Below are 26,743 nucleotides of genomic sequence, written 5' to 3'. Positions count from 1 at the left end.
TTTTTAAATGTAAATGATGGGTATATGCGGGTTAATTATACTTTTCTTTCGACTTCTGCATAGGCTTAAAATAATCTTTGCTTTTGGAAAAAACATTCAATTATTTGTCTTCTTAGTTAATATTTAAAAGTAACTTTTTCATATATTTGTCACAAAACTTCTGTCCATTCCTATCTAGAGGTTCCTCCACATGGGAAAAATGGGGCAAAAGTGCAACATTTCTGCAACCCCTTTGCACCCGCCATAAACGCACAAGAACTCCTAGAAGGCTGAGCCGCGACGAGGAGGGCGGAGAGTTTGAGGGAACGCCTAGACCAGAGAGTTGATGCCTTTCCTAGAAAATCACCGGAAATGATAATTGGCGGACTAGGAAGTGGAGCTTCTGTATAGTTCTGTTTCTCGTTTCTTGGGGAGAGTATCTGCGGGAAGGTCTGTGCTTTGGGACGGCGTGGGTTGGGATTTGCAGATGAGAGGAGTCTGGCGCCGCCGCCCCCCTCACCTAAATACCCGGGCCCCTGGGGTTGCAGGCAGGGGCGGGGCTTTGGGGCCAGATTTGAGGAGGGGGGTCTACTGCGGTTTCCTCCCCCGAAGCCATTCCCCAAAATGAGCTTTTCCCGCCTGTCTGCCCTACCTCCTCCCCTCCTCCTGTTTCCAGGGGCCCCTGACCCATTCTGGTTATTTTTGCTTGTTTGTTTTTGTTTTTTTGAGACGGAGTTTTGCTCTTGTCACCCCCTGACCCATTCTTTTTATTCTTCTCTACAGCACCCATTCATATATTCATTCAGTCAGCTAATTTTTAATCCAGCACATACTATTGCAAGCGCTATTTTAGGCGTTGAGAATACAACAGTGAACAAGACGACAAAAATTCCTGCCCTCACGGAGCCTAAAAGCCTACATTTTAGCAGAGGTAGAACGACCATAAACAGTGTATATATCAATAAGTCACTTACGCACCATATTGGAAAGTGATAAAGCGCTATAGAGAAAAAGAAGAATTCACGTAAAGCAAGGTAAGGCACATCAGGATTGGAAGGAGGGGATAAGTTGCAATCTTAAATAAGGCTCTTAGTTAGAGTAGACCTCCTTGGGAAGATGACATATAAGAAAACACTTGAAGGAGGCAAGATTATTAGCCGTGGAGATCGCTTGAGGTGAAGGGAGCAGCCAATGGAAAGGCCCTAAGATGGAAGAGAAGGAAGGTCGGTGTGGCTGAAGAAGATTGAGGGAGTGGGAGAAGAGTAGAAGGTGTTGAGAATCACACATCCTGTAGACTTGTGTGCCACTCTTAAGACTTCAGCTTTTATTTTGAATGAGCAGGAGAGGAAGTTAGAAGTAGTGGGCACATTCAATAGGGCCTTGCATACCTCTGTAAGGACTTCAGCTTTTATTCTAAGTAAGGTTGAGCCACTGGAGAGTTTTCAGCAGAAAGATGAAATGATCCAACTCAAGTTGTAAACGGACCACTCAAACTGCTCTATTAAGAAAGACAGGAGGAAGGCAAGGATTGAAGAAAGGAGACCAGTTAGAAGGCTACCACAGTAATGGAAAGGAGGGGAGATAGCAGGTGACGGTGGCTCAGAAAAAGGTGGTAGCAATAGAGATTGTATTCTAGATATGTTCACATTTTCAGTTTGTCTTCCTGCCTCAGGTTCTCAGTGACTCCCTATTTTTTTCTGTGGTCACATTCCTCTTTTCCCTTCACCAAATATGCAAGGAAACAAGAAGTGAGATCACAGCTGGTTTAGTGTTGCTAATGAAACCCAAATCCAGGGCAGTGTTTGACACATTAAGCCAAACAGCAGCTGCCCTGTGGGTCAGAAGGGCCCTTTGGCTGGCACCACCAAAATATGTGTTCTCCAAAGGAGGCTGGCATCAACTGGAGCCACTTCACGGCTTGTTTGAGAACTGGATCTGACCAGTAGGAAGAAACCAGGACAGCAGTGGAAGACTGTTAAAGAAACCTGGGTAAAAAGATGCAGGAGGTAAGAAGAGGAGGGTCTGTGATATATCACAAGGAGGAAGAAGGAGAAGTGAGTCCAAGAAAGAAGGAAAGCAATGTGAGTGGTGGTGTGTCTGACTGTAGATACTGTTGGAGGTATCTCCTCCTAGATACTGTTTTTCCTGCTTGACCTGGTGATCATTAAAGCTTTGTAGTTGTAGATGCCATTTCTAATTTTCATAAGGTATTAGGAACTGAGTCCATTCTTTTCTTTCCCCTTTTGGTATTTCTGGGAGACAATTTCCATGGATAGACCTGTATGGTTGCTTGCATATTCCTATGTGTTTTTCTCACCTTCATAACTTCCCTGAATTCATTCTATGCCTTGCGATAGGTTGTGCTGTCAGATGAGAGTTCAGGACCACCAAGCCAGCTGCTTTGGACCCCCCAGGATACCCAGCTCCCTCAGGAAAGAGGTGAGGTACACAGGAGATTGTGGCAGGAGTCATGGCAGCTGAGAAGGAAGTAAGGACACAAAGTGGGTGCAGAATGCCACACTGGGGCCCAAAAACCTGTTCATTAATGAGCATTTATAGAAAGTCTTATTTTGTTTCTATACTAGGCTTGGATCAATATCTTAGAGGAACTAAATATTCAGTTTTTGTCTGTATCTTAAATTTTGAAAAAAATTCATAAAAGAGTCTACAAAGCAATTTATCAGAGAGACTCAGTGCAGTCAGACATTTACTATTTGTATAACTTGAGATATATGGTAAATATTCACACATAATATTTTACACTTGTAAAACTTGTGGTATAATTCAGTAATTCTGACCCAAGCATAATTTTGCCAACATGTAAAATTTGAATATATACAATTTTATTTCTGCAGACCTTTTTGGAGCCCTGATACTTTTAAATGATGTATAGATATCTCCGAAATATAAAATAAAGCAGTGACAAAAGAAGAAGCAAAAGTTTTCCCATTGAAGCCCTGTGCTCTTTGGGGGCTTATGTGAGGAGGAAAAGTGGTTAAGATTTGTATAAAAGCTGATGGTGGGCCAGGCGCAGTGACTCATGCCTGTAATCCTAGCACTTTGGGAGGCCTAGGTGGGTAGATCACTTGAGGTCAGGAGTTCATGACCAGCCTGGCCAATATGATGAAACCCCATCTCTACTAAAAATACAAAAATTAGCCAGGCATGGTGGCATGCATCTGTAACCCCAGTTACTCAGGAGGCTAAGGCAGAAGAATCAGTTGAACCCAGGAGGCGGAGGTTGCAGCGAGCTGAGATCATGCCACTACACCCCAGCCTGGGCAACAGAGTGAGACTCTGTCTCAAAAAAAAATGCTGTTGGAGGTGCAACCTAGGAGATGGTGTATAGCAATTCAGGAGTCATAAAACCAGACCCAGAAAGGCACAGACTTTTGGACAGAGGAATAGGCACATTCAAAAGTAAGCTTTTTAGTATATGTTACCTGCAAAAAATAAAAATAAAATGTGTTTCTAGATATAGTGTTGAAACGTCCAGAGGAGGAATCTTGAAATTCTGCTGTACAAGGGATCACAAATGAGAATTAATAATATGGAACATAACTTTTTTATAAATTTAGAAATAGAAAATAATAGCTATTGCTAAACTCGGATGCACGAGTCTCCCAGTCTTTTTTTTCTCAAAAGATCTTGAAATCTGCTGTGGTGGATTTTCAGGATCAGAAATTCTATAGCCACCTATCATATAATACAATACAAATGTATTAATCTCATCCCACAAAATATCTGTATAGTGCTCTAACGAAAAGTTTTATGTTGTTTTTTCATGTAGCCTGTTTCCTAAATTCACTTTTAACTTGAGAGGAATAACCTTTCAATTTCTAAAGCTAAAGCTAAAAAATAAAGCTTATGAATCACTATGAGTGACAGACTTTCCCAGTTGTGAAGAAGATATGGTAAAAACCAGTAGGGACATATATGGAGGGGAATGAGTTACATAGGGGTATGCTTTTGTCAGAGTTTCTCTAAGGGTATATTTAAGACATGTGCATTTCATTATATGCAAATTTTACCTCAAAAAAGAATGTAAACAAATATTGAACTTCCAGTTAATGATACATATGTTAAAGTGTTTAGGGGTAAAGTGTACTGATGCTTTCAACTTACTTTGAAATTATTCAAAAAATAAAATACATTAATGAACAATAGAGGAATAGATAAATGAATAAGTGTGTGATAAAGCAAATACACAGAACGTAAATTCTGGAATGTAAGTGATTGGTATATGGATATTTACTATATAATTTTTTCAATTTTTCTATGTACTTGAAAATATTCATAATAAAATAATGGTTGAAAACATCCAATTGAGAGCTTTAAGTGTATTAATGTTATAAGGAAAAGAACTGTTATATAACATTAACAAGGCACAAACATGTGTCTTCTGTGAGTTGTGTGCCATCCAGGTGAGTTTAGACTTTTTGAGACAGTTATAAAGGAACTCGGAGCTTTTAGAGTGAGACAGAGAAAAAACTGTATGGAACCACCATGACTGAGATGCAGCCTTGGTCTTGGTCAAAAGCTGTAAGTAGTTGAAACTAAAGAAGAGTCTTCTTGGGCAATTTCAGTGAAAAGAAATCAGCTTGGTTCTAAAATCGGGTTTTGGTAAAAATGGAATGATAGTCTTGAGGGTCTAAAGCCAAAGGGTGATCCTAAAATCTTACCAATAGATTACTTTCACCTTGCTGGTGTCTTAATAGCAGAAAGCAATTATTCAGATTTGGACTTAGGGATGTGTTGATAAACTATCAAGAAAAACAAGGCACCTTAAACATTGAAGCTACAGAAAGATTGAGCTGGTCTGCAAGGAATAAAGTCAGGCCCTATTCATTAGTAATATGAATCTACTTCTCAACCGGGCATGGCGGCTCACGCCTGTAATCCCAGCACTCTGGGAGGCCAAGGCGGGCAGATCATGAAGGCAGCAGATTGAGACCATCCTGGCTAACACAGTGAAACCCCGTCTCTACTAAAAATACAAAAAATTAGCCAGGAGTGTTGGTGGGTGCCTGTAGCCCCAGCTACTTGGGAGGCTGAGGCAGGAGAATGGCGTGAAGCCAGGAGGTGGAGCTTGCAGGGAGGCGAGATGGTGCCACTGCACTCCAGCCTGGCCGACAGAGTGAGACGAAGTCTCAAAAAAAATAAAAATAAAAACTACTTCTCACCCAATCATATGGATTATACCTGAACACTTGGACATTCTTAATAAAGTTTATTTTGCATTTTAAAATGCTGTGTGTGCTATACTATATTGATGTAGGGAGGATAGCTCGGTACTAGGGAATTAGTAGGAAAGAGGTGCAAAATCAGGAAGAATGATTCTTCTCTAATAAGAGTAAGGAAAAAAATTTGTAACAAACTACTGGAGGTAGACCAGCCATTAAGTTACCAGAAGAAGTAAGCATCTCTGGATGCTTTTGTTCAACACATACGCACACACATACACACGCACATGTGCAGACACACACACACACTCTTTCACTCTCCTTCTACCCCAAGTATTTTGGAAGAAATGACTTCAATATTCAAATACAGGAAGAAGGGTTATTCAAAACCAGGGAGTAAGTGATTTGGGCCTTGTTACCAGATGTTTGGTGAGGGGGAAAGTTTATTCCAGGGCAGAGAGCACAGGAAAACATAGTAGGTGAGAGAGGAGGAGAGTGCACTTCCAAGAGACGTCTTGGCTGCTGTGCCAGGGCCTGATGCCCAACACTGGAAGCTGAGACTAGAAAAATTATGAAGAGGAAGGAAACTGTAAGGCAGTAGCCTAAAACCCTAGGTTGGAGCTGCAGAAGCTTCTACATTTGAGGAAGAGAAGATGAATGCAGGAGTAATACTGTGCTAAATTGACTCTTGGCTTACTTATCTTCCCTCAGCTCTATTACCTGCCCAGTATCCTGCCTTCACTAAAGACGGAAGCCAAGGAAACCTGCTGCAAGCAGATATCACACTGATGAGCCAGGCCCAAGTGAGCTGAGGCCCCTTTCCTCCTCCTTGAAAATACATCACTACCTCCAAAATATGGCCTTATTTTCACTGCGTTCTCTGGCTGTGCAACTCCTAAATCAGGGTTCTCCCTCTCATAAGGAACATTTTGTTGCATGATAAACCACTTGTGGGTTGTTTTCTCTTTCATTATTTTTTGCTATCAAAACCCCATGCTCCCTTTCATCTCATTTGTAAATATCCAACAAAAGGGAAGAGCCTTTCACATCTATAAACCTCCTCCTTGCAAATTCCTTTCTTCTGCCTCTGTTTCCTGAGGAAACTATGGTGTTTCCTCGTGGATAACAGGAGCATATTATTTCAGGAGTCAGTGACATTCGAGGATGTAGCTGTGAACTTCACTAACAGGGAGTGGCAGAGTCTGACCTATGCTCAAAGGCATCTCTATAAGCATGTGATGTTGGAAAATTATGGGAACATGGTATCACTTGGTAAGGACCTTCCCTGCACTTGACTTAATGCTTTCTACCTTCTTTTTTTATTTTTTAATTGCTTTATTTATTGATGTATATGAGGTCTCATATTGAAAGTCAGAGTCCCTATTCTTTATCATCAGGATCTTGCCCAAAAATTAAGAGTTTTGAGTTGCCTCTGTTACATAGCAAGATAATTTTTGGCTAACCTAGCTGCTGTTTTTTGATTTGGAATGAGAGTCTGCCTGAGTGAAAAGGAGACACTTAGCTTCTGTTTTCCCTGGGTTCTTGCTTCCTCAAGCCTCTCATTTTTTTATGAGGTGTTCTGTATTCCACTCCTAGTCATGAACTACCTTCTAGGTGCCTGAAACTGATAGTCTTCCTATACAGACTCCCATTCTCTTAAACAAAAACAAAATAAAATAAAAGACAGGAAAGCACACCCAAATGACTGTTTCCCAGAACCTTCTCTTTCCTTCTGAGTGTGACTTTTCTGAGAAAGTCCCCAAACATGTTCTTTTACATGTTACTAGACCCCTGAAAACCCCTTTTCTCTAAATTAACATTTATTTCCTGTTTCCATATGCAAACAGAAGGATCAGGGCTAAGCATTAAGTTATATGTTACTCTACACACTTATTTCTTCTCTGCAACCAGGATTTCCATTTCCTAAACCTCCTTTAATCTCTCATCTGGAGCGAGGAGTAGAGCCCTGTGTGCAGGATCCACAGGACAGGGAGTCCCTAAGCTGCTCCTATGCAGGTGAGTAATAGAGAAACTTTCAGTTCCCTCTGATTTTCCATGTGACATGATGGTTATGGAACATTCTCGGTGGATTGTCCAGCCCAAAGGGCCCAGAAAGGAAACACATTTAGGAAACTTGAGGAAAAGAAATTGAAACAATGACAAACTATTTGGGCAGTTATTCTGTCATTATCTAATTAGTTCTTTGCAACCTATCTAATAGATTTTTGCAATTTGGCCTTCAAAAAAAACTCAGAGGCTGGGCACAGTGGCTCACGCCTGTAATCTCAGCAGTTTGGGAGGCCGAGATGGGCAGATCACCTGAGGTCAGGAGTTTGAGACCAGCCTGGCCAATATGGTGAAACCCCATCTCTACTGAAAATACAAAAATTAGCTGGGTGTGGTGGTGCATGCTGGGTGTAATCCCAGCTACTTGGGGGGTCTGAGGCAGCAGAATCATTTGAACCCAGGAGACACAGCCGAGATCACACCACTGCACTCCAAGCCGGGGGCACAGAGTGAGACTCCACCTCAAAAAAAAAAAAAGCTCAGAATATTTATCACCCTTCTGTGTATCAGTTACTCCAGTGCTCATAAATTGAGACAGGTGAGAGGCATTCTACGCAGAAGGAATAACATGTGAGAAAGCACTGAGGAATAAAAGAATATGAACTGTGAGTTGTTCAGTATGAGTACAGGAAGGGACTTAGAATAGCTTTGGGGAGGTTCATAAGTAGTAGAAAGGGGCAAGATCACGATATGATGTCTGTTTTTTGGGAGTTTTCTCCAGGAATTTAAACTGCAAAACTTGAACTTATAATAACAGCTAATATTGATTAAAGTACTTCAGTGTGGCATGTGCTTTACAAACATTAACTCATTTAATTATCATAGGTAGCCTAGAGCTCATTTTATAGATAAAGCAACTGAGGCAAAGGAGAAGTGAAGGTGTCCTCCCAAGTTCACACAGGTATTAAGAGTTATTAAGTGTCATACTAGGATTTGAACCTAGGCAGTCTCACTCTAGAGCAAGGACTCTTGACGTATGCTTTACGTTCTTCCTGTCTGGTTAACTGTGGAGTGCCACTGAAGTATTTTAAGCTAAAAAGTGACATGATTAGACTTGATTTTCAGAAAGAATAATCTGGAAGCAGTGTAGAGGATAGATTAGAAGGGATTCAGGCTAAAGGATGTTTGAGGGATATAGCAATTAGTGAGTGAGAATGCCCTGGCAGTGGAAATAAAGAGGAAGAGATAGAGTTCAGAGATAATATTAACAAGATGTATTTGGAGTCTTCGGTTGCCAGCAATAGAATTAACCCAAGCTAGCTTAAGCAGAAAAACATGAATTTATTATTCAGGATGTGTCATAGGACCTAAGGGCAGGTATATGTCAGGACCTAGAAGAGACTCGAAACCATCAGGGCCCTCTTTCCAACTGTATTCCCTGCATCTTTGTGAGTCAGCTTCATTCTTCTTTCTAGACAAATTGACCTCTGCTTCTCAGACCAGATGGCAGAACATTCCCTCGTCTGTACCAAATACCATCCCACCACCACTAGTTCTCAAATTTAAGCGCTAAAGACTGAGCTACTCTTAAAGCTGGCCTTACCTGCCTTCAGATCACAATTCTAAAGTCCAGGATGAGAGAATCTGGCCTGGTTTGGGTCAGGTATTGCGCGGATCTAATCTGTCCCAACCAGATGTGCTGAGTCACATAACAGAAATATGGCTCTCCAGAGCCCACCCTTGGGAGCAAAGCAGACAGTTCCTTGAAAAGGGACTGCATCAGCATTTCAACACCTCCTCTGTAACTCTCTTCACAGGTAGAAGAATGTAAAATGTTAGCTGGGTAAATATGAGGGAGATAGAATTGAAGATTATTTCGTTTTGTGGCTTAGATGACTAGGTATATAAAGTTTACACTCACTAAACTAAGAGACTATAGAGGAGGAGTAGGTTTTTAAGGATTTTTTATAAAGTGTGCTGAGTTTAAAATATTTCAAGGCCGGGCGTGGTGGCACACACCTGTAATCCCAGCACTTTGGGAGGCTGAGGCAGGTGGATCACAAGGTCAGGAGTTCGAGACCAGCCTGGCCAATGTAGTGAAACTCCGTCTCTACTAAAAATACAGAAATCAGCCGGGCATGGTGGCAGGCGCCTGTAATCTCAGCTACTCGGGAGGCTGAAGCAGGAGAATCACTTGAATCTTGGAGGCAGAGGTTGCAGTGAGCTGAGATTGCACCATTGTACTCCAGCCTGGCCAGCAAAGAGACTCAATCTCAAAAAAAAATAAAAATAAAAAATAAGATATCTCAATACTTTTCATCATTTCAGCCTGTTCTGACTTTTGGCCACAACGTCAGTAATTTTTCCAGCACGGAAAAGTTATTTACTCTTCAAACAGCTTAACATTGCTTCACCCCTCCCATCTCACTTATTTTCTTTCCTCTGACATTTGTATTTTCTTGTTAAAGTGTCAACTGATAAGATGTGGCCTGAGAATGAAAAGGCAAGTTCACAACAACAGATTTTTGAAAATGAAGAAGCCTACTGGATGAAATCTAACAGTCTCCTAAAAGTTGATTCCCAGGATCCTGAGGTTAGAGAAGTTTGTGTTCAGGAAGTCAAATTAGAGAATCAATGGAAAACACCTATAAGGGAGAAACTGAGAGAAGAGAAAGAAGGCTCTGAGGAAGTAACCTGCAAAAAAAGAAAGAACCAGAAGGTGCTTAGAAAAAACCCGAATCCAAACTCAAAATACAGTCGATGTAATAGTACAGCACAGAAACTCCATGAATGTGCCAGGTGTGGCAAAAACTTCAGTTGGCACTCAGATCTAATTCTCCATAAGCAGATTCATTCTGCTGAGAAACCCCATGTGTGTGATGAGTGTGGGAAAGCATTCAAGACCAGAAATCAGCTTTCTGTGCACCAGATAATCCACACAGGGGAGAAACCTTTTAACTGCACCCAGTGTGGGAAGGCTTTCAACAGTAGATCAGCTCTTTGCCGACATAAAAAAACCCACAGTGGGGAGAAGCCTCACGAGTGCAGGGACTGTGGGAAGGCCTTCAAGACCAGGAACTGTCTGTGTATGCATCAGCTCATCCACACTGGAGAAAAGCCTTACGAATGTAACTGCTGTGGGAAGGCCTTCCAGTTTAAGCATTCCCTTACCATCCATGGCAGAATCCACACTGGAGAGAAGCCATATGAATGTGAGGAGTGCGGGAAGGCCTTCAACGGGAGTTCAGACCTCACCAAACACATAAGAATCCACACTGGGGAACGACCTTATGAGTGCAGCGAGTGTGGAAGGGCCTTCAGTCGGAGCTCAGACCTAAGCAAGCACAAACGAATCCATATTAGGGAGAAACACTATGGGTGCCCCCAGTGTGGAAAAGACTTCAGCATCAAGGCAGAACTCACCAAACACAGAAGGATGCACACTGAAGAGAAACGTTACAGGTGTGAGGAGTGTGGGAAAGCCTTTCGTCATAACTGTAAGCGCCGGGCTCATGAACGAGAGCACACTGGAGAGAAGCCCTATCAATGCGGAGATTGTGGGAAAACCTTCCAAGACCGGCACTGCCTTACCATCCATCAGAGAATCCACACTGGAGAGAAACCTTACAAATGTTTAGAGTGTGGGAAAGCTTTCGGTGGGAAGTCAAACTTGACCAATCACCAAAGAATTCACACTGGAGAGAAGCATCACAAATGTGAGGTATGCGGAATGGCCTTCCATCATAGTTCAGTCCTGAGGCAACACAAAAGAATCCACACTGGTGAGAAGCCATACACCTGCAGTGAGTGTGGCACGTCCTTCCGTCAGGGCTCAGCTCTGATTGGACATAAGCGAGTTCATACTGGAGAGAAACCTTATGAATGTGAGGAGTGTGGAAAAGCTTTTAGAGTGAGCTCAAATCTTACTGGACATAAGAAAAGAAAACATCAAGTATGGAGAACCCATGAACTTGATGGGAGTAGGAAATCCGTCTCACCAGTAACTGTTTCTCAGACCTCAGCAGTTAGTATTTTGACCAGTGCCTGAGTATATCAATTCTGGTGTTACTTTCTGTTTTTCCTACCTCGTAGGCTGGTCCTTCTATCTCCCATATTAGTTATTCCTGATTTCCTGACCCTTAATTGTGAGATTCCCCAAAGACATTGTCCTTTACCTTCTTCTTCAGTATTTTTTCAGTGAGCACATTTACTTCCAAGAGTTTCTCAATCACTTCCTAATAATAATAAACACTTATTAGTGCTTGCTGTGTCCTAGGCACTGTTCTAAGGGATTTACACATTTAAACTTTTTAAATCCATACAACATCCCTGTGAGATCAGGAATTTGAGGCACAGAAAGATTAACAAACTTGCCCAGGATCACATAACTAGTAAATTCTGTGCTCAGGCTTTCCTAGGCAATTCCCATATGCGTGCACCACATCCTTCAGACATGAAGTTATACCTCAGTTCAGCACAAAACAGTTTTTAATTTATAAACACCAATCATTTTTAGCAATTTTTTTAACATAAAGCTAGAATGGTACTTCTCCATATTGTATCAGGATTGCTGAGATTCAAAGTGAAAAGGGAGGCAGGGAGAGAACAGGTTTAGAAATCACAGATAAGAGCCAGGCACGGTGGTTCATGCCTGTAATCTCAGCACTTTGGGAGGCTGAGGAGGGAGGATCACGAGGTCAGGAGTTCAAGACCAGCCTGGCCAATATGGTGACACGCTGTCTCTAATAAAAATACAAAAATTAGCCAGGCGTGGTGGTGCACACCTGTAGTGCCAGCTACTCGGGAGGCTGAGGCAGGAGAATCGCTGGAACCCAGGAGGCGGAGGTTGCAATGAGCCAAGATTGTGTCACTGCACTCCAGCCTGGGCAACAGAACAAGACTCCATCTCAAAAAAAAAAAAAAGAAAGAAATTACTAGCCTGACCTCCAGAAGTCTTTTGATGTTTCCTAAACACATAAAATGAACATTTTGAGAGCGTATTTTTTTTAGTAAATTTTAGACTTTTACCAGGTAAAAAAGATATGTCTTGAAAATTTTGAAGGACTACTTTATGAACAGTGGGTTAATCTTGTTCTGCTACTATCCGAGAATAGAATTACAGTCCACAAGTAGAAGCTACAGGACATCTGTACATTTAGGAGATACTCAACTGGAGCAGATTCTGCCCTAAGGTAATAAGGTTGGTAAGAATAATGCTGAAGAAATTCAAAGGTCAGGTTCATAGTTGAATGATAAAACATGTTGCTTGAAACCCTAAGATATCTGTAGTTCTAATTCTGAAGAGTTACCAAACAAGAGTTAGTCTAAGTTATAATTTACATACAAAAATCACCAGGTAAAACTCACTTTTTAAAATCTAATTACATTCTACATGCAAACAAAATTTTTACCAGGAACATTGATATTATGAGATTATTTTTACTTTACCTTCACAAAAGAAATAGAGAATGCCCATTTCATTTAAGTTTAAGATGATAAGATACTTCTTGGTAAGGATTGTAGCTTGACTACGTGTATCTGGTATTGCTCCCCCTCAGAACTACACTAATGCTACAGTAAAACCATTCATAATCAGGAAGAATGACAGAGGAAACAACTATAAAATTTTGGAAACTGAAAAATGGATAAGTAGTAATGACATTGAATCTAAGAAAGCCAAATTTTAGCCTGAAGGGGGCAAGTAAAGGACAAATCTGACCAGGCACAGTGGTTTACATGTGTAGTCCCAGCACTTTGGGTGGCTGTGATGGGAGGATCACTTGAGATCAGCAATTTGAGACCAGCCCGGCCAACACGGTGAAACCCTGTCTCTCTATTAAAAATACAAAAATTAGCTGGGCTTGGTGGCGCGTCCCTGTAGTCCCAGCTACTGGGGAGAGGGAGGGGGAGGTGGCAGTTAGCCGAGATCGCACCACTGCACTCCAGTCTCTGGGCAACAGAGTAAGACTCCTTCTAAAAAAAAAAAAAAAAAAAGACAAATCTATTTTACATCATAGAATCTTAAACGACTCAAGAATTGGTGGCACCATATACCCCTGGAAATGAGGATGAATAGACTAAAATGAGGAGAGTCTGTCAAAGACTATTTAGGAAGCAAGCAGAGTCCTAGGTCCTCAAGCCCAAAGAAGATTGGAGGTTTATTTTCTGAAGAAGGTTAAACAAAGGATATGTGGGTTAGACACAATCGAGGACAGGAATTCCATTTGGGAAAAGGAGCATTCTGAATGCCAATGCCTCCAGCCTACTTTCCTTGTCTCCCAGAAAGATAAGGGTCTGGCTTTCACCTCCCAGACAAAAGACAGTTTTCAGTGAGAAATCCAACCAGAATAGACCTGAAGATACATCAGGAGTTTCTCAGCAAGTGGCCTAGCCAGATAACCTGTAGTGAACATAAGCAAGTCATAGTCGTGCCGTCAGAGCTTCCCATAGGTTTTATAGTCGTCCTCTATTAAAAAATAAAGTTTATTGGCCAGGCACAGTGGCTCACGCCTGTAATCCCAGCACTTTGGGAGGCTGAGGCAGGCGGATCATCTGAGGTCGGGAGTTCACGACCATTAGGCAGGCATGGTGGCTCTTGCCTGTAATCCCAGCTACTTGGGAGGCTGAAGCAGGAGAATTGCTTGAACCCAGGAAGCAGAGGTTGGGGTGAGCCGAGATCGTGCCATTGCACTCCAGCCTGGGCAACAAGAGCGAAACTCCGTCTCAAAAAAATAAATAAATAAAAAACAAATTTTATTATAGAACATTTCAAATCCATGCAAGAGCAAAGGCAATAGAAAAATGAACTCCACGTACATCATTCAGCTTCAACAATTATTACATCAGGGTTAATCTTGTTTCATCTGTATGCCCACCCATTCCCTCTGCTTAAGATTATTTCCAAGCAAATGACAGAAATTGTGTTTCATCCATAAGTATTTAATTGTCTATAGGAAATAATGACTGTTTTAAAAAACTAATAATATGGGCCAGGTGTGGTGGCTCACGCCTGTAATCCCAGCACTTTAGGGAGGCCAAGGTGGACGGATTGCCTGAGGTCAGGAGTTCGAGACCAGCCTGGCCAACATAGTGAAACCCTGTAAAATACAAAATTTAAAATACAAAACCCTACTGAAAATACAAAAATTAGCCAGGTGTGGTGGAGGGTGCCTGTAATCCCAGCTACGCGGGAGGCTGAGGCAGGAGAATTGCTTGAACCCAAGAGGCGGAGGTTGCAGTGAGCTGAGATCACACCACTGCACTCCAGCCTGGGCGACAGAGTGAGACTCCGTCTCAAAATAAATAAATAAATAAACTAATAATAGAGCCAGGGGCACGACGGCCTATGCTGCAGTCCCAGCTACTTAAGAGGCTGAAGTGGGAGGACTCCTTGAGCCCTAAAGTTTGAGGTTAGACTGGGCAATATTGCAAGACCCCATCTCTAAAACACAAACCAAAAATATAAATAAACTAACACTAGTACAGTTATCATACCTAAACAAAATCATCTACTTGGCAACATCATCAAAGATTCATTCGGTGTTCAAATATTTCTCTAATGCCATTTTTTTCTTAACATTTGAGAAAAAACAGGCCTGGCACCATGGCTTACACCTGTAAGCCCAGTACTTTGGGAGGCCAAGGCAAGAGAATCACTTGGGCTCAGGAGTTCAAGACCAGCCTGGGCAACATAGCAAGACCCTGTCTCTACAAAAAATTTAAAAATTAGTCAGGCATGGTGGTGCACGACTGTGGTCCCAGCTACTCAGGAGAGGAGATTGGGAGGTCAAAGCTGCAGTGAGCTGTAATCATGCCACCACACTCCAGCCTGGGTGACAGAATGAGACCCTGTGTCAGAAGAAAAAAAAAAAAAGTATTCAAATAAGGTCAATACATTGTGATTAGTTCGTACATATCTTAAGTCTTTTAACATATAAGTTCTCCCCATATCTCTTTTTTCTTGAAATTTATTTAATGATTAACTAGGTTGTTGGTGCTATTGAGTTTCACAGTTTGGATTTTAATTATTGCACACCTTTAGTAGTATTTAACATGTTCCTCTGCCCCTGTATATCCTAAAAATTAATAGTTAGATCTAGGGGTTTTAGATTTGGTTTTGGTAAGACTACTTCATAGGCATCAGCACAAGCCTTTTTTGTTTAACATGACTAAAGTAGTCTTCAATAGCCTCCTTGCTTTCTGCTGAAAAGATTTTCCAGGTTTATCTAGTATATTTCCTTAAGAAGACTCTTCTAAAACTAGTACAGGAAAAATAGAAGATCTGAATAGCCTGATACCAATTATTTAAGTAGAACCTATAATATACATTCCCAGAAAGAAAACTTCAGGCTCAGATGGTTTTACCAGTTAATTCTACTAAACGTGCGAGGAAAAATAATCCCAATGTTAAACTCATTTTATGAGGCCTGTGTAACCTTAATACCAAACCATTAGGGAATGATGAGGAAAAACAAACAAGGAAATTTTTTTTTTTTTTTGAGACGGAGTTTTGCTTATCGCCCAGCTGGAGTGAAGTGGTGCAATCTTGGCTCACTGCAACGTTTGCCTCCCAGGTTCAAGCGATTCTCCTGCCTCAGCCTCTTGAGTAGCTGGGATTACAGGCGCCCGCCACCATGCTCGGCTAATTTTTTGTATTTTCAGTAGAGACAGGGTTTTGCCATGTTGTCCAGGCTGGTCTCGAACTCCTGACCTCAGGCGATCTACCCGCCTCGGCCTCCCAAAGTGCTGGGATTACAGGCGTGAGCCACGGCGCCTGGCTGGAAATTTTTTTAAAAAGATAATTACAGGCTATTATCATTCATGAATGTAGTGAGAAAAATCTTGAGATAGTAACAAACAGAATCCAGAAATATACATTTTTTAAAAGATGACATGTCTTGAACAAGTTAAGATTATTCTAGCATGGAAAAGGTGGACTAGCATTCAAAAATCAGTAAAGGTGGGCAGGCGTGGTGGTTCACGCCTGTAATCCCAGCACTTTAGGAGTCCCAGGAGGGAGGATCACTTGAGGTAAGGAGTTTGAGACCAGCCTGGCCAACATGGCAAAACCCCCCTCTCTACTAAAAATACAAAAATTAGCCAGTGTGGCCTGCACCTGTAATCCCAGTTGGGAACAATTCTGTTATTGTCCTTCTTTCTAACATACAATTCATATGATTTTCTTTTTTTTCTCTTAAATCTGGAACATCATTCAAAATCTACACATAAAAAACTATGTCCTCTTTAGTAGAGTTTGCCCCATATTAGGGCAGTAACTTATCTAATCCTTGTGAACCCCCATGAGAACCCCGCTAAACTCTGAGTTCCGTGGGGCAAGGACCTTCTGTGCTGTTCCCTTCCACATCCTCTCCATACCCTCCCAAACTTTAACTATGAAGCTGAAAGGAGGAAGAGAAGATTAGGGAAGGCTTCCAGGGAGAAACAACTTCCAAGCTAAGGTCTAGAGAATGAGACAGACCGGAAGTATGCAGACAGAACTGCTTGGAGGAGACAGGGCTCCCCTGGAAACCACAGAGATACGGGGTACTGAGAAGCCCACAGAGAAGGTACCTGGCTGGATGTGTCTGGCAGTTGTAAGGTAAGGCAAGACACTGGCACTTTCCCTAGAGTTGTCTCTTCTCTAGTCCAAGCGTGAAGTGAGCACGCTACAGAGAGGTTGGAGGAAGAACCGCAGCTGATTCCAAACATAAATTAATCCTTCAGGCTGCGGGCGGTGGTTCAAGCCTGTAATCCCAGCACTTTGGGAGGCCAAGGAGGGAGGATCACTTGAGGCTAGGAGTTCGAGACCAGCCTGACCAACGTGGCGAAACCCTATCTCTACTAAAAATACAAAAATTAGCCAGGGCGTGGTGGTGCGCACCTGTAATCCCAGCCACTCGGGAGACTGAGGCAGGAAAATAGCTTGAACCGGGGAGGCAGGGGTTACAGTGAGCCGAGATCGTGCCGCTGCACTCCAGCCTGGGCGACAGAGCGAGATTCTGCCTCAAAAACAAACAAAATTAATCCTTCAGAAGAACTAGCGAAATCTGTCTTTAGTTACCAGCAGATTGCAAGGGTCGGACGTCCATTTGTTTGTTTGTAATAAAGAAGTATGTGTCATTAAAGTTTTCCTTTTGCTTGTGTCACTCATTGCTGTATCTGAGGCGCCTGGAGTACACTGTCCTCTCAATTACAGGGGAACATTGTTTTGTGGACGGTTATCTCTAGCTCCGTGGTAAACAGAAGTCAAAGAGGAGAAAGAATGGGATTGATACATAAGAACCATCCATACTGAACATTCGGAAAGGGATTCTCCTAAAAACTGTCCCCACTGAGAATGAAAACCGCTTGGCAGCGGTGGGATTCGAACCCACGCCCCCGAAGAGACTGGAGCCTTAATCCAGCGCCTTAGACCGCTCGGCCACGCTACCGTGGGTCGTGGGTGTTACCTTCCGCACTTTCCCTAGTAGAGAATGTCGCCCCCTACGGCGTTTAAGGCGTATCTTTTTCCCCATTGGGGAATGTTGCCCCCTACGGCGTTTAAGGTGTGTCTTCTCCCCACGACCTCTTCTTCTCTGGAGCTCCCTCCAGTGCCACCAGAGAACTTCGGGCTGCTGTTCAGCCGCCACACACCCCGACCCCCAACACTTTGCTTTCGCACTGATGGGAGCAGTGAGGAAGGAAACCGGCCGATCCTAGACGCCCGTCACTTGTGTCACCGATGTAAGAGGAAGCGGCCACAGGGACCGAGAGCCCCAGGGGACGCTGTGGGTCGCAGGTTCGCCGTGGAAGGTGACGCCTGCCTGGAGTCCCGACGCCGCTGAGCGAGTTTCGAGTGGTTTGGCCGAGGGAATGCTAGGAAAAAAGGGGGCGCCCTGCGAAAGAGCGCAGTTGTAGCTGTTTATGAAGGTAAAAATTCAGAAGGTGACCCGCGGTCTCCGCAGAAAAGGCACATAACGGTTCAGTTTGAAACTCCAAGATTCGAATCATTTAAAAGTAGAGTTGCTGCTGTACTATAATGCAATGAATTGATAAAGTTGTTCGTTGCGTTTCTCTTAGTGCAGATGACAGCGCATCGGTCTCCTTGGCCCAAAATTTTGACTGAGTTCTAAAATAAAAACACATTGTGCAAAAAATTATGACAGAAATAAGATCATAATAAAGAAAGCGCTGGAGTTTATTGTTTTGTCATTCATCTTCATTAAAATCAGTGCTGACAGAAGTTTTTATCCAATATGCCTATGGAAACTAGGCTGTCTTACAAATTCTTTTTTTTTTTTTTTTTTTTTTTTTTTTGAGACGGAGTTTCGTTCTTGCTGCCCAGGCTGGAGTCCAATAGCGCGATCTCGGCTCGCCGCAACCTCCGCCTCCTGGGTTCAAGCAATTCTCCCACCTCAGCCTCCCGAGTAGCTGGGATCACAGGCATGCGCTACCATGCCCGGCTGATTTTGTATTTTTAGTAGAGATGAGGGTTTCTCCATGTTGGTCAGGCTAGTCTGAAACTCCCGACCTCAGGTGATCCGCCCGTTCCGGCCTCCTAGAGTGCTGGGATTACAGGCGTGAGCCCCCGCGCCCGGCTGTCTTACAAATTCTTATACTTGACTTGTTCATACGGAATTTATTGCATAGTGCCTGGTGTTAATTTCCTGCGGCTACTGTAACAAATTATCAGAAACTGTGTGTCTGAAAACAACAGATACGTATTCTCTTACAAGTCTGGAGGCCAGAAATCCACAATCAGTATGTGGGCCAAAATCAAGGTGTGGGCTGGGTCCAGCTCGCTCTAGAAACTCTAGGTAAAATCCTATTCTGGCCTTTTCCAGCGTCTGGTGGTTGCTTCTTGACTTATAGCCACATCTCTCCAGCCTTCAAGGTCAGCACCTACAAATATCCCTCTGCTTTGTCTTCATATGGCTTTCACCACCTCCTAAGGAAATTACTTTAGGAAAATTACTAAGAAAAGAGATTTCCGAGAAAGCAAAAGCAATATGGTCTCTCCCTACTCTTTTTTTTTTTTTTTTTTTTTTTTTTGAGGCGAAGTCTCCCTGAGTCGCCCAGGCTAGAGTGCAATGGCGCTATCTCGGCTCACTGCAACCTCTGCCTCACGGGTTCAAGCGATTCTCCTGCCTCAGCCTCCCGAGTGGCTGGGACTACAGGCACCCGCCACCACGCCCAGCTAATTGTTGTATTTTTAATACAGACAGGGTTTCGCCATATTGGTCAGGCTGGTCTCGAACTCCTGACCTTGTGATCAGCCTGCCTCGGCCTCCCGAAATGCTGGGATTACAGGCGTGAGCCACGGGCGCCCAGCCTGCTCACGCCCTGCTCTTTCTCCTGGTCTACACTTTCCTTTGTTCCTCCGTATTCCCCAAGGTAGGCGCGCCTCTTTTCTCACCTGCTGTGTCAATCTGGGCTCTCTGCCTGGTTCTCTCAGTCCCTCACAACAGCAATAATCTCCTCTCCACTATCAAGGCTATATTCTCCTACCAGTTCTAGATCTCTGAGAACAAGATGGCCGAACTTGAGGGAGACCGACCACTTTTTGACAGCTTTAACCTTCAAGGACACAGAGCAAGGGTGCCCTCCTGCTAGGTGCTAATTGGTTCAATGTTCCATCAGCTGCATCTTGGTCCATCAAAGGCATCAATCCAGAGACTGATTTTCTCTCTGGTGTTTGCATTCCTGCACGGTAAACTAGAAGGGTGAAATCAAAATAGAAAAATGGCAGAAATTATTTGAAAGTGACGATATCAACCAGTGAGCACCAGGAATCCATTAACCCGTTCAACAAGTACTGACTGAATGCCTACTCTGTGCCTGGGCACTGAATATTCAGGATGAACGCTAACACCGGCGGTCCTCACCCTCACAGCTAGGAGGAAAGGCAAACTGATTAAGCGATTGCAAGTCATCATCGTGACTGAATTGGTGCTGGGTCACGCAGCTCGGGATTGGAACTTAGTGTCGATGTGGAACAGCCTGCTTGGAGAAATTTACGAATGCACTGGGGAATGGGGTGGAGGTAGGAGATTGGAGCGAGACAAGACTGGCGAGAAGTCTGAAAAGAGAAAGACAATTTGGGTTGTAGGGGGGCCGCTAGCGGGATTGAATCCGCAACAGAACTACCCCCACAACCCCTCTCTCTCCATAGAATCCCTACCTCCCGGAGGAAAGACTGAGAATCCTGAAGGGGTCAGGAATGAGAAGGACAAAGGAGAAAGAAAAGAGTAGCAGGGCTTCTCCCACAGTCCCCGCGGATCAGTTGCGTAGGTGGTGGAGGTCCCTGACAGCTACAGCTGCCTGGTCATTGCTGGATCTGTGATTCTAAAATTCTGAGCAGTAATGAGCCCAAGCGTGCACCTGAGGAAAGAGTAAGGGCACACAGAGTCATAACAAAGTATGTATGTGTTTGAGCCAGGGCCTCGCTCTGCCACGATCAGAGCTCATTGCGGCCTCGAACTTCTGGGCTCAAGAGATCCTCCTGCCTCAGCCTCCAAGCAGCTGGAATTACACGCACAAGTGACCGCGCCTAGCTTTTCTCTTTCTTTTCCCCTTTCTTTCTCTTTCTTTTCCCTTCTCTCTCTCTCTCCTCCCCCCCACCCCCCAACCCTCTCTCTTTTTGGTAGAAACGGGGGTCTCGCTTTTTGGCCAGTTTGATCTCGAAATCCGAGGCTTCAAGCGACCCTCCCGCCTCCACCAGGATGAATGTAAACGGGACACAAATGTGACCCTGTTCCCCGGCCCTGGCGAGGCACTTGCTGGTATCCTCTATCCAACTGCCGGCTGAATGTGTTCTCTCTAGGAATCGAGGAGGACTGCCTTTCTCGCTGGTTCTGTTTCAGTCCGGATCCCACAGCTTCAGTCCAACAGGTTTGCCTTGTTTGATAGGCTGGGCATGAGAGTGAGATTTGAAGCTATCCTCACAGGTTCCTGGAAGTTGAACAGAGATCTCTGATGAGTCTTCTCTTTAGAACTAAACTGATTCCCCAGGACCTACCAACTTGAGAAATTTTCTGGGAAGCACGTGTGTACCTGTACGGACTTGTCAGCAATTGCCATATTTTAGGAACTCTAATTCCAGCTTTACTGTGCATGACCAGAAAGCTTGAAATTGAAATCTTGATGCCATCCCATAGGTAACCGAAATTTTCCAGGTTTATACATAGTTCAGAATTCAAAGTTCTGAACAATCTAAGAGCTTTCACACCTCTGCGCTTTTGCTTCTCCTGATCGCTTGTCCTGGAATGCTGGTTTCCATTTTGTTCCCTAATAAAAATCTTGTTCATTCTTCAAAGCCCACTTCAGATAGGGTCTTCTCCACCCCACCTCCAAATCTCCCTCTCTCTCACATACACACACACACACACCATTGTATTTTTCCACACTTCATTTTAGCAGGTGACTCTTTCTGCCCAATAGAAAACTTATTCACTCTATCTGTCTTCTTCATTCCCTAAGTACCCGTGAGAAGAATGATGATGATGGTAACATTAATAACACGGATTTGGATAATTGGCTGACTGCTTTTGTGTATTATGTTATTGACTCATCACAACTTTATATAGTAAATACTATAATACTTTTATTCCCATTTTACAGTTGAGAAAATCGGGATTTGGGGGGTGTTAAGAGGTGAGATTTGTGTCTTGGTCGTTTTTCATTTTCCATAGTAACTAGTGTAGTACAAGCCTACGGGCTCTCAATATTTATAGATTGATTCATTGACCCTAGCTGTTGACTTGTTTTTGTTTTTGTTTTTGTTTGTTTGTTGTTAGCAGTCATTCACATTCTCTTTCCTTCTCTTGTCCTGATGCATATTTTGGTTTTATTTTTTCGACTTTCTCTCTGAGTTGATGAGTAGTCAGTAGCAAGTCTGGTGAATAAACGGAACCTACTGTGCCAAAATGCAAAATTAGGGAATTTTTTTTTTTCCTGTGAACAATGAGTAATAGCTTATATGAGAAAGAAAGAAAATGGTAGCATTCGAAGAAGAGTTCTTCATCTCTAATCCAATTAGCTTTATGTGGAAAATGAAGCAAAACAAAAGAAAAAAAAGAGGCATTAATCAAGATAAATTAACCCAGACAGTTCCTTTCACAGGGGTCCCAACCAGACTGTTTTCCAATAGCAGAGGCATAAAAACTAATGAAGCAGGAGATTCTTGCTGCACATAGAGGAGACAACGTGTGATCTCATGAGAAGAGGGTGTGTTCAAGAAGTGATCACCACCAGGCCTAGAGGGTTGAATTCCTATGAAACATTAGATTAAAAGACTTCCGTATATACAGGAATTTTACAAACCATATTACTTTTATGTCTATGTCAAAATAAAATTTCTTAGTCAAATTGATCTTATGTATGTGTCAAAGTTTATTAATTCAAGGAGAGAACTGACAAGATGACAAAAGAGTGTCCCATCTCAAGGAAGTTTTGGAAACTGTGAATGTTTGGGGGAAGAGAAGAGAAAGTGCAATTAATGAGAAAAAGTCCTGCTTCATTTAACTTGATCATAAAAACATCACGTCCTGCCGGAGGCAGTGGCTCATGCTTGTAACCCCGGCACTTTGGGAGGCTGAGGCATGTGGGTCACTTGAGGCCAGGAGTTCGAGACCAGCCTGGCCAACACGGCGAAACCCCCGTCTCTAATAAAAATACAAAAATTAGCCGGGAGTGATAATCCCAGCTACTCGGGAATGCCTGTAATCCCAGCTACTCAGGAGGCCGAGACAGGAGAATTGCTTGAATCCGGGAAACCGAGGTTGCAGTGAGCTGAGATCGGGCCACTGCCCTCCAGCCTGGGCGACAGAGAAAGACTCCATTTCAAAACAAACAAACAAAGAAATCACATCTTCCATTTGATGGTGAAATAATATCAGGAGCACCATGATTTTTCTTTGGAAACTTGTAGAGAAGGCATACGTGCCCATATCTTATCAGATATAAGAAAGAAATAATAAGCAGTACATCTGGGGCTGCTCTTTAGACAGACCAAGAAACAAAGATTCATGCCTCAATACTGTCAGACAGGAACCAGTCAGCGCAGAGTCACCAAACCTTGTCAGGAAAGAAACAAAAGTCTGCTTTTTCTCCAGTAGTTACCGGTGAATTTATCAAATGTGCATTCAGAGATGATGCTGAATGCATTGTTCGCCTGTTTCTCAGTTTTGTGACAGCAGGTTTTAATTTAATTTAACGTGAAATTAAACCTTCTCCTATCCTCTCTTAGGAAAAAACATGATTTGTACGTTCATAGGGGAAGAAAGGTTGAAGCGCTTGAGAGATGAAGCAATTCCGAAACTGCTTTGGCCCAGAACATTAAATTACTGTGTAGGTATTTCTAGGGCTATCCCCTAGCTCCCAGCTGGAGCAGCGTGGAATTTACAGAAAAATCCGAGGAAGATAGACTGGTTGTCTAAACCACCGAGGTTCTAGCAGCTTCAGAAGCTTGAACACAGCGATCAAATCTCCCAGAAATGACTTCCCCATTTCTTCTCTGTCATCTTCATAACTGTCTTTTCAAAAGGTTATGCTACTCTCAGCTAACTCCTAATCGATTGTCTCTGGAATTTCCCGCTTACTGAATCACCCAACTGAATGAGTTAAAAATGTTAAAGCGCTTACTTAGAACAATGCCGGACACTCGGTCTACGCTAGATTAAGTATTCGTTAATAAATGTTTTAAAATAACTGAAAATTACATCGCTTGTCATTTTGTACCTGGAGTACCAAAACACGAACGGAGTTTCTATGCAGAAAATACCTCATATGAAAATTGAAAGTTAACTTATGCACAATTTGCTGTCTGCTCAGAGATTTCGTTCCCGGATGAAAGAATTTGTGGGTTAAAACCAAAACTTTCTTTCCCTGACCGGGAATCGAACCCGGGCCGCGGCGGTGAGAGCGCCGAATCCTAACCACTAGACCACCAGGGAAGTTAGGAAAGCCTAATTAAAATACATTTATGAAGCTAGAACTCGACACACATGCTCACAGTTGACTTTTCCTAGTTTTCCAACGAATTAGTGCGAGGTCATGCCCTCGTATTCACTGACCTCTTGTTTTGCACCAACCAATAAAATTTGGACAGCAGAGGGCGTGGAAACGCCATAACAGTAGTCTGGGAGGTTCGTAACTGGACGATGGAACGTGCTCTGTTTCGATGTGTGCATTCAACCGGGAATAAATTGTAACATTAATTTGTAATTGTCTTCTTGCTTTTCTTTGCATAAAGTAGTGAGCCATATGAAGAACAAAGTAATTTTTTAATTTGTCTTTGGTTCCTTCGGAGTACTTGTCTTTGTGGGTTTTTTTAAATAAATACCTAATAGTAAATAAGAAACATGAGTAATAAATTCATTAGGCCTTATTTCCAAACAACGTGGGCGGAGCCGAAATAGCTCAGTTGGGAGAGCGTTAGACTGAAGATCTAAAGGTCCCTGGTTCGATCCCGGGTTTCGGCAAGAAGGCGGCTACATTTTGAGCCCACGGCAATATAAATACTGAACTTTCCTTCTACAATACAGAAACACTCCTTAGAACCTAAAATGGGGGCACATTTTTCTCAGATTCATAAAGGAAATCTAGGAACACTGTGGGATACGTTTGTTTCTGTAGCAGAACTCTAGGTATGGGTTTCAACATCTCACTAGATAAAAGACGAAAAGTTAAACGTGCTGAAAGAAGTTTAGTCTTGAGCAATACCAATTACATTTTATTTTCGACCTATGTTCCCTCAATAAATATTTATTAAGTGAATTGTTATTGTTATGCGTGCGTCTAATTGAAGAGACAACCTGAACAGGCTGAGTATGAGCAACAAGGCTGTTTATTCACTCGGGTGCGAGCGGGCTGAGTCCGAAAAGGGAGTCAGCGGACGGTGGTGGGATTGGAGCTAGTTGTACAGGTTAGGGGTAAGCAGTGGAAAGTTACACTTAGGGGCCGTTTATTGCGGGCAGGGTAAGAATGTCACAAGGTACATTATCAATCACAAGGTAGGAGGGGTCACAGAGCACAGTGTCACGAAGTTGATTGATCAGTTAGGGTAGAGCATGTTAAAATGGTAGAAGGTCGCAAAGTTGGCTAATCAGCTAAGACAGGAATTATTTTTCTTCTTTTGAGGTTTTCCTGTTGTCCCAGACTTTCTGGCTCCAGGATACCTACTGGATGTACACGTGTGGGTCACAGGGTCACAATGGCTTGACCATAGCACAGCCTGCTCCGAGGAAAAGGATAGAGAGAGGCACGGCCGGTGAACTGGAGGAAAGGTTCCTGGAAGAAAGAGCCCGCTGAGCTGTTGAAAGAGTGGCTCCTTGCTATAGGTGGGGGAGGGGCGGGGTGGCTGCTGAGCTGTGGAAGGGAGGGAGCCAGCATATTCCCTCAGCCACCTTTTTTGCTAAACTCCTTGGCATATTCAACCCGTCTTCCTACTCGGAGGAATGGTCTCTCGTTTCCAAGTCTATTTAATATTCCATCTGAGCTTTTGACCCCTCTACCCATTCCATTTTGCTCTATGCTTGTGTCTTTCATCTCTCTCCTCCTTACCTGTCTCTCTTCAAACTACAGAATGTCTAAATCTCCATCTTTGGACAACAACAATGGAACACATGGCCTTATGCATTATCCTCAGACCCTTTCCTTCCACTCAGCACTAAATCTGTTGTAAGAACAATGTTTACCTCATTATTTGCTCATTGGCTGAGGAGGTCTGCCTTCCAATCCCAGGAAACCATTACCATCAACTTTCCAACTTTCAAATGTCTTGGCTCTTTTTGGTCCTATACTTAATTTTGCACAGTTTAACAACCTATTGACAATCCTTTCTTTATGAAGCAGCCCTCCTTTGGACTTTGGGACTTTGAAGGAGCCTCGTTGTCTGGGGTGACACCCAAGGCTCATGATCTCATAGCCACAGAGATCAAGGACCTGGACACACAAAGAGTGAGGTTAAGAGTGGAAATTTAATAGGTGAAAGAAAGGAAATATCTCTCTGCTACAGAGAGTGCTCCCAGAAAAATGGGTTGCTGAGATGTGGTGAAATGCAGGGGTTTTTACAGATGAGCTAGTGGGGAGATGGTGTCTGACCTACACAGGGCATGAAAAACCCAGTTAGGACCAGGTGTGCCAACTGAATAGGGTGTGAATCTCTGGCAGCCCTCACCCCAATCTGTTATTATGCAGTTGAGTTCTCTGCCTGAGCTTCTCCATGTTGCCCATTTCTTTCTTACTGTACACATGCTAACAAAAAATGGAAGATGGAGCCTCATGGTGGACACGCCTGGCCTCCTGGTAGACCTTTTCTGTCGGTGCAGCTGCCAGCCTTCCCCCATTCAAGTTTCCAGCTTCCTTATCTATGTCTGCAGCTCCATCTTTCAGGCTGCTCTTTGTCAGAAAAGGAATAATTTCTAGGGATGCTTTTTGTTAGAAGAGAAGTTCTGCCGAGGACTCTTTTGCCCTATCTACCTAAGCAATTTCTTTGTATCTCCTGTAGCAACTTGATTCTCCATTATTTTTCTCCATACTCTCTCACTGTTCCCTTTCAGCTCCCCATCCCTCCAATGTTAACAACTTTGGTCTTT

The 26,743-nt window shown here is 43.1% G+C and overlaps 1 protein-coding gene, 1 long non-coding RNA gene and 3 other non-coding genes across 6 annotated transcripts; 2 read left to right on the top strand and 3 right to left on the bottom strand.

Moving 5' to 3' along the window:
- The first annotated feature begins 360 nt into the window (after nucleotides 1-360).
- On the top strand, nucleotides 361-11,429 carry ZNF311 (zinc finger protein 311). Of its 2 annotated transcripts, XM_038005821.2 has the most exons (8): nucleotides 361-429; nucleotides 763-1,013; nucleotides 1,866-2,060; nucleotides 2,337-2,418; nucleotides 5,874-5,965; nucleotides 6,308-6,434; nucleotides 7,074-7,178; nucleotides 9,638-11,429. In XM_038005821.2, exons 3-8 carry the CDS (start codon nucleotides 1,977-1,979, stop codon nucleotides 11,215-11,217), a joined length of 2,070 nt encoding a protein of 689 aa, XP_037861749.2. In that variant the 5' UTR covers nucleotides 361-429; nucleotides 763-1,013; nucleotides 1,866-1,976; the 3' UTR covers nucleotides 11,218-11,429. The 2 variants fall into 2 exon arrangements, with proteins under 2 accessions (XP_037861749.2, XP_007971528.2); XM_007973337.3 differs by lacking the exon at nucleotides 361-429 and having other exon boundaries at nucleotides 438-1,013.
- Nucleotides 11,430-17,517: 6,088 nt separating this feature from the next.
- On the bottom strand, nucleotides 17,518-17,599 carry TRNAL-AAG (transfer RNA leucine (anticodon AAG)). Its single transcript has one exon. It is a non-coding gene; the product is annotated as a tRNA-Leu (tRNA).
- A 423-nt stretch (nucleotides 17,600-18,022) lies between these two features.
- Nucleotides 18,023-20,967, bottom strand: LOC140708935 (uncharacterized). Its single transcript, XR_012089246.1, has 5 exons — nucleotides 20,686-20,967; nucleotides 20,329-20,528; nucleotides 20,033-20,226; nucleotides 19,656-19,862; nucleotides 18,023-18,276 (listed from the first exon to the last, which is right to left on the bottom strand). It is a non-coding gene; the product is annotated as an uncharacterized lncRNA (long non-coding RNA).
- Nucleotides 20,968-24,028: 3,061 nt separating this feature from the next.
- On the bottom strand, nucleotides 24,029-24,100 carry TRNAE-CUC (transfer RNA glutamic acid (anticodon CUC)). Its single transcript has one exon. It is a non-coding gene; the product is annotated as a tRNA-Glu (tRNA).
- Nucleotides 24,101-24,555: 455 nt separating this feature from the next.
- TRNAF-GAA (transfer RNA phenylalanine (anticodon GAA)) lies at nucleotides 24,556-24,628 on the top strand. Its single transcript has one exon. It is a non-coding gene; the product is annotated as a tRNA-Phe (tRNA).
- Nucleotides 24,629-26,743: the final 2,115 nt, after the last annotated feature.

Source organism: Chlorocebus sabaeus, chromosome 17 (assembly GCF_047675955.1).
Source record: "Chlorocebus sabaeus isolate Y175 chromosome 17, mChlSab1.0.hap1, whole genome shotgun sequence".
Taxonomy (NCBI): Eukaryota; Metazoa; Chordata; class Mammalia; order Primates; family Cercopithecidae; genus Chlorocebus; species Chlorocebus sabaeus.
Note: the sequence above shows the minus strand (reverse complement) of the source record. Positions and strands in the feature narration are given on the sequence as shown.